Genomic DNA, 13,414 nt, shown 5'->3' on the forward strand with positions numbered 1-13,414 from the left:
CTTCTCGAGCAAGTTTTGCGCTCAAGTCTGCTTCGATGCGTCCTCGATATCAGGAACATAACCTGGAAATTTCACGCGTCCTCCATTTTTGCTGTCTTGAGTTTCGGAACTGAACTTTGGCAATTGAAGATGACGTTACACGAGAACACAAGGACGAAAGATCACTGCAGAACGCATATTGTGAAACAGCTTAGTAGTCTTGAACACCTCGATTATTTGGATCAGCTGTGTTGGAATAGGTTGAAGCAAGGTTGTGCAGAGCTGTGGAATTGAGTTTGAGACCTATGCTTTCCAGTGTATACAATGACAAATAAAGTTCACGTTTACAGAGAAACAGACCGTATGAAAACTAAATGATAAATTACATAAAGACAGTTTGAAACAACTAATAAAAAAAGATTAACACATGCATACAAATGAGTTCATACAGGCTTTTTTTTGCCCATCTTTCCCTCGTAGTAAACTAACGGTAAGAGGGTCGTGGTTAAAAAATATTGTGGCCGAAGCGTCAAACGGATGTCAACAGAGAAGGACGGTTACTCCAACCATGGAAGCAAATGATCAGACTTTGATCGAAGATTACCAAAACATTTTTTTTTTTCAGTAATTAACTTAAAGACTAGCAATGTACACTAGCAAAAGCAAAAACATTGTAAATTTTAATTTTACACAAATTAAAGAAACAAATAAATTATTATTTGCCATAGAGATAAAAGGAAATGCATGTATTATATCATCCGTCCATTTATTTATTCATTCATTAATTTTCCTTTGGCTTAGTCTCTGATTTCCACAGCAGAATGGACCTCCCACTATTCTAGTATATTTTTTGCACAGCAGATACCCTTCCAGCCACATCCTAGTACTCGGAAATATTACTATTATGTCAAAATCTTTAAATGAAAGTTTGAATTGTTGCCTGGAGAGCTATCTGAAAAAGTTGAAGCTGTGTTTTGTGTGAATTCTGAGTGTTTGGCTTGTGTTTTGTTCAGGCTGGGGGTTCAGTATGGGCACCGAGTTCCAGTTCCACAGTTGGAGGGTGTTTGTTCTGGTTTGTTTCCTTCCCTCTGTGGCTGCTCTCGCAGGGCTGGTGTTCATGCCAGAGAGTCCTCGTTTCCTTCTAGAGGTAAAATAGTTCTATGATGGTTTACTTTAAATAAATATATAATTATTTATTCAGAAGAAAAATACTGTTTACTGTGAAAATTGTAATCTGAATTTAAGAATGAAAATTATCAATTAACAGTTTTGTCTTTGAATATGAATATTAATATATGAATATAAATATGTAAAAATCAAGTAATAATCATACTAAAGTGTGTGTGTGTGTGTGTGTGTGTGTGTGTGTGTGTGTGTGTGTGTGTGTGTGTGTGTGTGTGTGTGTGTGTGTATATATAGTGATGGGCCAAGATTAACCATGATTAACAGTATCCAAAACAAGTTTTATGTATATTTTTGTGTATATGTTGTATATTTAAATACACAAATACATGCAGATATTTAAGAAAAATGTTTATTTATATTTAGATATAAAATATATACGTATTTGATACAAATAATCTTTTTTGTTTATGATTTATTTCACATTTTTTCCATTTCACAAACATATCAAACAACCCTTATAAAATAATAATAGAAAAAATATAAATACAAAAAATATATTAAAAATAAAAATAATAATAAATAAATAAAAATAATAATAAAATAAAATAAAACCAAATTACACAAATAATGCAGGGCAGGCGTCTATATTTATACAATAATCTCAATGTTACAATTCGAGTAATGAAAGATTACTAGCTAATGTATTATTATTGTCAAGGGCTAGCTAGGGTGATCAGTCTAGATCCAGCTGGAGAGTTTTAAAGTAGGAAAAAAGGCCATTCTAATTTTTGACAAATGTTCTGTTATGTCTTTGAAGGGAGAATCTAATCTTCTTTAGTTTTACAAAATACAAAATATCTTTTCAGTCACCGTAAATGCGAGGGTGGCTGAGGGCTTTTCCAGTTTGATAAAATGACACGCCTAGCAAGCAAAGTAAAAAAAAAGGCCACAAAGTTTAAGAGGTAAGTGGGTAATGCATAATTATTAGCCAAAACACACCTGCTTTTGTAGACCAGAACGCCTATGGGCGCACATTTGAGCGCAAATGCATTTGCTATTTAAACAGTGTGGCGCAACGGCTTAAAAATGACCCTTGCGCCGAGCTGAAAGTAGCAAAAGACTATTGCGCCGCGTCTTGCGCCACATTGCGACGGGTGTATGATAGGGTATGTTTAACCTGTTTTCTTTTGCTTACAGTTATTTTTGTTAATATGCTTTAATTATATTTGTTTACAATAAAATTGCTTTAATGGGAGATTAACCCCCCGTTTATGTGTAGTTACTGGTGATCTGGGACTGATTGATTCGTTTAGCCAGGAAAGACTACTGTTCATATTTTAGATATGTGACAATTATTCTTTTTTTTTTTTAATGTATTGTTTTTTTTAAAGAAAAGTTTTGTTGAATTAAAAAGTTCACCTATAAAGATATATTTCCCTGGTTTTGACACATTAAAAAATTGTGATTAGGAAATAATTTGGTGTGGTCACAGAAAAATTAGGTAAATCTTTAATGTTGAGCCCTGAAAAGTCATGTGAAATAAAAACTGATTGCAATGCGACACAACCCATTTGCTCATGCGCACTGAGCAAGCTAATACACAATACACACAAGATTTTAAATAAATGAGGAGGCATGTGGACATAACACAACATCTAAATCAAGTCATTTTAGCATGTCAAAGTCAAATTTATGCATATTAAATATATTTTGCCAACAAGAAAAGTGTAGTTAGTGAAAATGGGGAGGGGCTAGTAATGTTGTAAATCTACTAGCCACAGTGGCTGGTGATCAAAAACATTATGTCAAGCCCTGTTCAGAACATAGAATAAAATCTTGACTGTCTGGCATAAAAAAAAAAAATGATGACATGTACTCTGTGAATTTCAGAGTGCAAGACACGATGAGGCCTGGATGATCCTGAGGCGAGTCCACGACACCAACTGGAGAGCCAAAGGAGAGCCCGAAAGAGTCTTTCAGGTAAAGATACCATTCTAATCTCTCAGACAACTAAATAAAGTTTCAAAGTACAACTGACCCTGAAAAAGCAGCTTCGATCCCTGTCATAGTCCATTTAGAAAAGTCTTGATATTAATCACTGAATTGATGAATTACTAATCTCTAATGTGGTCTGAAACAAATGTGTCTCTTTCAGGTTTCTCAGATTAAAACACCTCAAACACAGGATGACGAGTTCATAGAGATTCAGAGTGAAACTGGCACTGCCTTCCAGAGATTCATGGTCAGACAGATGACCCTGGTTAAGCAGGTATGCTCTATCAGTGTTGCAAAATCAACAGTAAATTCTGTATTCAGTTCATTATCTGAAAGTACATTCAAGATTTGACAAAATGCCACCTTTTCCTGCACCATTTTTACTTCAGATCTAAGTGTATGCAAGACTTAAAGAGCCCATATTATACATGAAATAGGGTCATATCCTGGTTGTAAGGGTCTCCAACAACAGTCTAATATGCATGCAAGGTCAAAAAACACTTTCATGGTCTTATAATCTGCATTTATTTTTACCTAATTATCCCAGCGACTCCTGTATGAATCGTCCAGTGATTCATTTGTTCCCAAACCCCTCCTTAGCGCGGAGCTAATCTGCGCTGATTGGACCGATGACAGTCTGTCGCGATTGGTCGACTGCCTTCAGTCAGAGAGGGAAATGGCCAATAGCTAATCAGCAATTTAAAAAGTAATCACAGTTCATACACGCTCGATAGTGCAGACGTGGATTTTAGCTGCCACACTATGGCGAGTGGATAGTGCCACGGATAACCGAACGAAGGAGACAGTCGTGTACTGGCCATACCACACACACACAAAAACACACACACACCTCCGGATGACAACGCTCCCGCTTCCGCCCGCACCCGCCAGGTTTTAGCCTGAGAACCCGCTCCGTTTTCTGCCCGCCGCGCCCGGTCCCGCTAGAGCGGAGAACACAACCAAAAATCACCCAGTATACAGTCCAGACAGCCAAGCTGTCGTTCGTTCGTTCGCTCGCTCTCTCTCTCTCTCTCTCATACGCGCGCGTGCGCACTAACACACACACAAGCACCACGCAGACTCTCTCTTTCTAATTCGCATAGCAATATCCGTGATATTGCTAGACAGCCCGCTCCCGTCCCAAATTAAACCCGTTACCGACCGCTCCCGCGATTTATTCGGAAATTTATTCCCGCGGCTGTCCCCGCGCCAGATTTCTGCGGCGCGGGAATAAATTTCCGAATAAATCGCGGGAGCAGAACTCTAGCACGGAGCTCCATAAACAAACAGCACGCGTCGCGTTTTTAACGTGACTTTGCACGCGATAAGATAAAATATCCAGTTAACCTGATACAGTACACGCGGTTACAAGTAACAAATCACAACTAAATACATTTGCAAGCTAGAGTCAACGAGGCAACAACTTTAACCGCACGTACTTACACTTGAGAAATGGAAGAAACCCATCCTGATGTCCATCAGTAAGTTACTGATCCTTCCTTTAACAAACGCAGATGAAGTATTCTTTGTAGCATGTAGCTTCCAGAAGTTTCCAGTAGTTTCCAACTGCTTGGCTATAATGCTGAGGTTTCATCTTTGGGTAGAGACTCAATATATCCATCTGCAATGTGACTTCAATCGACCGGCATGTTTGTGTGCGTGTGTTTGTGGGTGTGCGTGTGTTTGTGGGTATGTGTGTGTGTCTGGGTTTCTGCGTCAGAGGGCGGGGCCTCAGGTTTGAAATCTCCCGGGTTTGCGCGTGCACGTGAAAAACTTTGTTTCGTTCGTACGTCATGGCGAAACACCTAATGAGTCGGTATCAAGGCGACTCGTTTGAAGCACTATGAATCGACTCTTTTATAGATGAATCAACAGTTTTAAACACTGTATTCTTACAGATTTAAGCCTTAGCTGGATACTTCACTTCACTTAGAGCTGTGTTACACACTACATGGAGGGGAATTTTCAAAAACCCATAATATGGGCTCTTTAAAGGGCTCCTATCATTCAAAGTCAACTTTTGAAAGCTGATTGGACAGAAATGTGTGCAGTATAGTGTGTACACAGCCGTATTGAAATGGTTTAAGCACATCGAGTCATTTTTATATAAATCCTAAAATTAAACCAAGATGCTAATCTAAGCACTTTTGAGATCAACCAAAAGTGTTTTCCCTGCCAAACAATATTATCAAGTCATATACACTCACTTTGTGTCTCATAGACGCCAAACAATTTATATTTGTAGAAAGGGGCATTTTAGGAACTATTTAAAAAGTCAGAATGTTTTAAAGTTTTCTTTTTAAAATACCTTAAAGGTCCTTTGAATTTAAAATAAAGCTTTTTAGATGTTAATATCAGTATGTTAGTCTTAAGTATCTTTAATTATGCGTGCTCCAAAACATTGACACAATTTCATGTTTAGAAAATATATACGATATATACGACATAAAACGTTTGGAGTTCGTCACCGCTGCCTAAATTGGATCCACAATTTTTGACATCACCTCATACTTCAGTTTCTCATCAAATCTTCTAACCAATCAAATACTCTCTAGTATCTGACATTCCCTGCCCCCTTCAGGAAGCTTAAAAAATTTTTACAAGCGGCACGGTGGCTTAGTGGTTAGCACTGTTGTGGAGTTTGCAAGTTCTCCCCGTGTGTTTTCTCCGGGCGCTCTGGTTTCCCTCACAGACATGTGCCATAGGAGAATTGGATGAACTAAATTGGCTGTAGTGCATATATGTGTGTGTGTGTGTGTGTGTGCATGTGTGTGTGTGCACTGTATGTTTCCCTTTACTGGATTGTAGCTGGAAGGGCGTCCCGTGCATAAAACATATGCTGGAATTGTTGGAAGCTGTGATTCCACTATGGCGACCCCTGATAAATAAGGAACTAAGCCAAGGGAAAATGAATGAATGAATAAAAAGTTTAGAACCACTCGAGTATGAGTAAATTTAAATTTTTGGGTGAATTATCCCTTGTTTTGATGCCGAAATGATTGTTTTCATTGTTTTCCTGAAGGTGATGAAGAACATGTTGTCATTGGCTGCACCTGATGTCAGACTCCATGGTTTGTTCATTGCCATTGTGTGGTTTACTATGGCCTTCAGGTGAGCAGCTCTAGAGAACGTGACCTTATAGCCCAAAGGTGAAAGTGACTTTCACACTACTGTGTACTGTCTGTGTTGACTAATGTAATGGTGAGTGTTGTTGTTAACCACATTAAACATACTAGAGTCATTCATAATGAATACTATGCTGTTTTTGAACCATATTATAGTAAAGTACTTGAAATAATCTGTCATGTTAATCTTTTAATTGCTGTGGTAATACAATGACTATAGTAATATAAACAGCTGACCTAAAACTAATAGGTTTTCTATAACTATATACAGTATATTACACTACGCTTCAATATACTGTAGTAATAATAGGAATAAGAATAAATCCTTACATTTATTTAGCGCTTTTCTGGGCACTCAAAGCACTTTACACAATTGGGGGGGGGGGGGGGGGGGGGGGGTCTCCTCATATACCACCAGTTTAAAACATGGCATTCATTCATGTTACTATACTATATACTATAACATATGCATCCTATGAATAATAAATACTATGCATTATATTACACATTGTTATTGTTTGGTTTAAAACACTATAGTATTTACTATAAATTACTACAGTATTTTCTTTGGTCTCCTGCTGATTTCCAGCCTGTTCTTAGCTGGCCACCCTGGAAATTAAGCTAGACTTAGCTGGTTTTGGCTGGGCTCCTAGCCTAACCAGCTAAAATCAGGCTGGAAATGGCTGGAAACCAGCCTGGACCGGCCAAAACACCTCTAAAACCAGGCTGGTCGACAAGCTAAATCTAGCCAACCAGCTTAGGCTGTTTTTGTCAGCAGGGACATAGACAGCAAGTTCTAAGTTAAAAAAAAAACCTGTAAGATCTTTTAAGATCTCTAGACCGTAAAAACACAGTAAACGACTCCTTTTAGCTAATGGATATTGTACATCCAGGCTGATTTCTAGCAGAAAAATAGACGTTTTGTCAAAAACAACCACAAACAAACACACAAAATTAAATCTAAACACAAAACATTGGTCGGAGTCGTTATAATTTGCTCCTAAACTCCTAAATAAATGTAAAGATTGCAGAAAGAAAAATGAAACCACTAACCTGCGCCTTATTCACTCACAAGATGGCGCTAAAAAGTTAAGCAGCGAAAAAGATAAAGTTGAAGCCAAAATTATTAGCCCTCCTGTGAATTGTAATACTTTTATTAATGATGTAATACTTTATTATTATTATTTATTATTGTTTTATAATATTAATATAGGTGTTGCTTAATGGAGGGATTTTTTTTCAACACATTTGTAAACATAATAGTTTAAATAATTTCTAATTTCTAATAACTAATTGCTTTCGTCTTTGCCATGATAACTGTAGGGTACATACTATTTTTCTAGTTATTTTGCAAGATACTAGTATTCAGCTAAAGTGCAATTTAAAGGCTTCACTACTTTATTATATGTAACATATTTATGTTTGTTCTGTAAAAAAATTGAGAAAAGAAATCTTAAATGGGCTAATACTATTATCAACTGCTTTTATTCCCGGCAAACTTAAAGAATTAAGACATTTCCCAGAAGTTTTTTTTTATTTATTTAAGGAAATGCTATGAAAATGTCATTGCTTGGGTAAACCTCACGTGGGAAATATTTAAAAAAGAATAATAAATTAACATTAATCAATCAACTGTATATGAGTATACATGGTCAAGATGACCTGTAGTGCCCAGATAAGCCTGTGTCATAAGTTTAATCAGTTGTTATCTAGGAATGACATACCTCGCAATGTCACAATTGACCAATCAGAATCAAGTATTTCAGAAAAGCTGTCTAATAACTTTATCATTTACAGTATTAATCCATCCTCCTCCATTACACAGTTATTACGGCCTAGGCACGTGGTTTCCAGACCAGATCAAGTACCTCCAGTTTGAAGAGTACGAGTCCAACGTCAAGATCTTCCACCGTGAGAGAGTCGAACGCTTTCATTTCAACTTCACTCTGCAAAATCAGCTCCACAAAGAGGGGGAGTATGTTCACGACAGGTAAATTTACATATACTATAGGACAATATCACGTTATATTTCTCAGTGGTTAGGATGTGTACACTACCTGCCAAAAGTCTTGTCATCAATCTCAGTTGTTAGAGCAACAAATAATAACTTGACTTCATTTCATTTGGAAAAGTGGCAGTAGGTAGATTTTTCAGGTGAATCATCAGTTGAACTGCATCCCAATCATCACAAATATTGCAGAAAACCTATTGGAACCCGCATGAACTCAAGATTCTCATAGAAATCAGTCAAGTTTGGTAAAGCAAAAATCATGGTTTGGGGTTACATTCAGTATGGGGGCGAATGAGAGATCTGCAGAGTGGATGGCAAGATCAACAGCCTGAGGTAGCAAGACATTTGTGCTGCCCATTACATTACAAACCACAGGACAGGACAAATTCTTCAGCAGGATAGCGCTCTTTCTCATACTTCAGCCTCCACATCAAAGTTCCTGAAAGCAAAGAAGGTCAAGTTGCTCCAGGATTGGCCAGCCCAGTCACCAGGTTGAACATTAATGAGCATGTCTGGAGTAAGGTGATGGAGGAGGCATTGAAGATGAATCCAAAGAATCTTGATGAACTCTTGGAGTCCTGCAAGAAGGCTTTCTTTGCCATTCCAGATGACTTTATTAATAAGTGATTTGAGTCATTGCATAGATGTATTGATGCAGTCCTCCAAGCTCATGGGAGTCATACACAATATTAAATCTTTTTCCACTGCACCATTACTTTATATTATTTACTTTACATTACTTCTGTTAAGTGACAAGACTTTTGTCTGAGCAAAGTCAGACCTTACTGTCCTAATTAAATAATTCAAAATCAAGGCATGATCATATTTTATTTTGGTCAAGTAAGCATAATCTAGAGGTCTTTGCCTTTCATATAAGCCACTTCTGATACCAAATGATGAACTAGAAGTCAAGTTATTATTAGTTGGTCCTAAAACTGGCATAGGTGGCAAGACTTTTGTCAGGTAGTGTATGATGTTTAACAGAATGAAGGACCAATGAATGCATTATTGCCCTATTTATTTTTGTTGAAAACAAGAAAGCATTAGTTTGATATATTTAACTTTTTGTAAAGTTATGAAAGTCTTTACTCCTATTAATGTGTCCTTGCTGAATAAAAGATATAATTTTTTCAATAATAATTAATAATATTATTATTATCTATCGGTTGTGAAATGTAGTCTCTAGGTGTACACTAAACAATTCCTTGATTTGTCCTTAAGAAACATATTTTATTTATTCTTTTGTTATTCAACCTTTTTTTTTAATGTTCAACAGCCAAGAACAAAGAACACACTTCACATGACACGTATATATGATACATGTTACATATTCAGCCACGTACACCAAGAAAATTCAACTAAGAAGAACAACATATAGCAAACATATATGGAAATTAAGGTTGTGGTATCTTTGAATGTAGATACTCATTCATCCTAATTTTAGATGTCGCCTAAGATTATCCCATTTTCTATGTACTTCTCCCTCATTGTTTAATCTCGCCAACACACACTCATACGATGCAATTTCAATCATCCCATTGATCCACTCCTTCATTTCTGGCATTCTGGGACACTTCCAATTATGTAGTATCATCCAAGCAGCTGTAATGCATCCAATCTTGAGAAGAATCAAGGAATTTTTACCAATATTAGCTATCACTAATTTGTCACCCAGAGAGCATAGCCGAGGCTCTACAGGTAACTCACAGCCTAGCCAATCCTCCATTATTTTTAAAATTTTACACCAGAATGGATAAACTAGACAACATTCCTAGATCATGTGTAAATACGTACCCTCTTCTTCTTCTTGAAGCGCGATGTTTATGAAAGGTGGGGGGGAGAAGCGCAATGTTGATGAAAAGTGTGGGGGGAGGGGACGGCAGGCCAGAATCATTGTGGCAGGCCAGATGGACAGTCAGGCCACCAGGAAATGTCCCGGTTCTGCCTCTGATGACAATCATCAATATTAATAAAAAACAAATGACAATAAAACACAACACAAATAAATGGTTGTTTTCTTGAAATAACACACACGTAAGTTTGCTACAAGGATTTTCAGATCCTTAGTTAAATTCTTCAGTTCATTTCAAATAAAGTAGTTTTAAATAAGCATTTTTGTGTATTTGTTAAGTAGTTTTATGTGCTTTATTTGCAGGTTTATCAACATCGAAATAAGAAATGTGAAGTTCGAGGATTCGCTCTTTGAGAATTGTTATTTTGAGGACATCAAATCAACAGAGACCTTCTTCGAGAACTGCACCCTGAAAAACACAGTCTTCTACAATACCGGTAATCAACTCAAACAAAACTAGATTAGTGTTTTTTTAATGTTTTCAAATCTGTTTTTTGTCTTTTGACCCATATATTGACCTTCATCCCAGTTGATATTTGATGCTTTTTCATCATTAAGGATTGTTTTACGACGCTCTTGTCATGTTTCTTTCAGACCTGTGGGAAGATTCCAAGTTCATTAACTGTAACCTGGAAAACACAACGTTTTTGCACCCCAAAAAAGGCTGCCATCTCAATTTCCAGGAGGAAAATGACATCCTGATCTATCTAGACAGCTTCCTGGGCAGTTTGTCTGTAATACCAGGCAACATCTTAGCAGGTCTATTAATGGATAAAATAGGACGACTTAAAATTATAGGTGAGTGGTTACTGAAGAAAGCTAATATGAACGGACCATTCACATGGGGTGTCAGCGTCAGCATTGCTGAACTGAATTGTGGGTCTATCGGCATCACTTCAGTGGTGTTGCTCGCTGCAGAAGTTGGGAGTTTTTCAACTTTTTAAGTGCCAACGGAAGCGTCAGCCAATCAGCTCAGACACTAGGCAATTGCTGACTAATTTCATTGGCTGACGCTGTTATGACAATCACATCAGCCCCAACTTCAGACACGCCCTCTGTCAATCGTTGACGCTGAAGATCCATGTGAATCAGGCATAAAGAGGATGTTCAGACGAAAATGAAATTTCTGTCATATTTTCTCAGCCTTATTTCTTTACAAACCTGTATGAGGGTGTACACACAATCGGCTATCCAAACCATGCCCAGGCACATTTGACATCCCTCCCCTGGTTTGTCTGACAGTTGTGAGTGCTCCGAATCATACTTGGGTGTGGTTAGGTTTACTGGCCCTGGCCCATTTGGAAGAGGTGTGCCAGAGCATGGTTTAGTTGGGCTCATGCGAGGTACGCTTGTATGCTTGACTGTTTCATATGGATTTAATAATCATTCTTACTTTTCATTAAATACGAGCTGTCATAGTTTTTTAAAAATGCAAACCCCATCGCTGCACGTCAGCTGATGCCTTCAGCAAACCTCCTAATAAATGGAGCATGAGGACTTTTATGATCATTTATAAGCGTCAAAACTTGTGGATCAGTACGGCACCCAAAATAACAAAAAATAAATAAATACAAAACAATAGAACTAAAGCAATCTCCACTGTGCTGAGCGCATCTCTTCCTGTTAAACTGAACATTCATTCAGCATCATCAGTGAAGTGTGCTCCGGCTTAGAAGCTAAAGATGCAGTGTGAGACCGGGCCGAGGGGGAGAAGGGAGGGCGACAAAGCGTCTTCCACAGATGCTTCAGATTTTTAAAAAAAATTTATAATCACTTTCTGACTTCCACACTGCTGAGATGTTTATTTCTAGCCAAAATAAAAAAAATAAGACTTTTTCCAGAAGAAAAAAATATTATAGGAAAAACTGAAAAATTCCTTCCTCCGTTAATCATCATTTGGGAAATATTTGAAAAAGAAAAATTCACCTGGAGGGCTAATCATTTTGATTTAACTATATTCAGTCATTCATTTTCTTTTAGGCTTAGTCCCTTTATATATCAGGGGTCGCCACAGCGGAATAAACTGCCATGACTTTAGCTGTATACTGTATATGCATATTTTTTACCCATTCAGCTGAACACTCACTGCTGTTTTCAGGCCAAATAACTTTTGAACATTTGCTGTGTTTTTCGTATCCAAATGAATTGTGTGTCTGGGTTTGTGTTTGTTTGCAGGAGGATCCATGTTAGGCTCTGCCGTCTGCACATTCTTCCTGCTCCTGTGCTTCAGTCAGTGGGCTGTGGTTCTGTTCCAGTGCCTCTTCTTTGCAGCCGGAGCTGCAGCTTGGAACGGCATCGAGGTCGTTACAGTGGAGCTCTATCCAGCCTCAAAAAGGTACAAAAACAGCCATCAGAACACAAATAACAGAAAACAAATACAGTCAATACACCTTAGAGTACATTTACATGCTGAACTACAGGTATATTCTTCCTAAATAATAGTAAATATTTATAATCATGTTTTTCTTTATATACACTTGACATTTGACAGTTAAAACAAAAAGTAAAAGAAGACCCCCTGTTTATTTTTATTTTTTTCCAATTTCTAATTAACAGAAAGAAGTTTCTTTCAACACATTTCTAAACATAATAGTTTTAATAACTTATTTCTAATAATTGATTTATTTTATCTTTGCCATGATGACAGCACATAATATTTGACTAGATATTTTTCAAGACACTTCTAAACAGCTTAAAGTGGCATTTGAAAGCTTAACTAGGTTAATTAGGTTAGGGTAATTAGGAAAGTTATTGTATAATAATATTGCTAACAATATTGACCCCTAAAATAGCTTTTTAATTATTAAAAACTTTTTATTCTAGCCGAAATAAAACAAATAATAATTTCTCCAGAGGAAAAAATATTATAGGAAATATTGTGAAAATTTCCTTGCTCTGTTAAACATGATTTGGGAAATATTTAATTCATTCATTTTCCTTCAGCTTAGTCCCTTTATTCATCAGGGGCCGCCACAGCAGAATGAACCTCCAACTTATCCAGTATATGTTTTATACAGTAGATACCCCTCCAGCTGGAACCCAGTGCTGGGAAACATCCATACACACTCATTCACACACACACTCATACACTACAGCCAATTTAGTTTATTCAATTCACCTCTATCGCATGTCTTTGGACTGTGGGTGAAACCGGAACACCTGGAGAAAACCCAGGCCATCACGGGTAGAACATACAAACTCCACACAGAAACGCCAACTGACCCAGTCGGGGCTCGAACCAGCAATCTTCTTGCTGTGAGGCAATAGTGCTAACCACTAAGCCACCATGTCGCCCCGTTTGGGAAATATTTGAAAGTGAAAAAAATT

The 13,414-nt window shown here is 37.3% G+C and overlaps 1 protein-coding gene across 1 annotated transcript in view; it reads left to right on the top strand.

The window, feature by feature from the left end:
• The window catches only part of sv2ba (synaptic vesicle glycoprotein 2Ba), a 39,457-nt gene that overhangs the window by 24,116 nt on the left and 1,927 nt on the right, over nt 1-13,414 (top strand). The window contains 8 exon segments of the mRNA NM_001082995.1: nt 993-1,126; nt 2,995-3,084; nt 3,260-3,373; nt 6,122-6,210; nt 8,050-8,214; nt 10,391-10,524; nt 10,682-10,885; nt 12,263-12,422. Of these exon segments, the coding sequence (NP_001076464.1) occupies nt 993-1,126; nt 2,995-3,084; nt 3,260-3,373; nt 6,122-6,210; nt 8,050-8,214; nt 10,391-10,524; nt 10,682-10,885; nt 12,263-12,422 (1,090 nt within the window).

The sequence above is a fragment of the Danio rerio genome, chromosome 7, assembly GCF_049306965.1.
Source record: "Danio rerio strain Tuebingen ecotype United States chromosome 7, GRCz12tu, whole genome shotgun sequence".
In the NCBI taxonomy this organism is placed as follows: domain Eukaryota; kingdom Metazoa; phylum Chordata; class Actinopteri; order Cypriniformes; family Danionidae; genus Danio; species Danio rerio.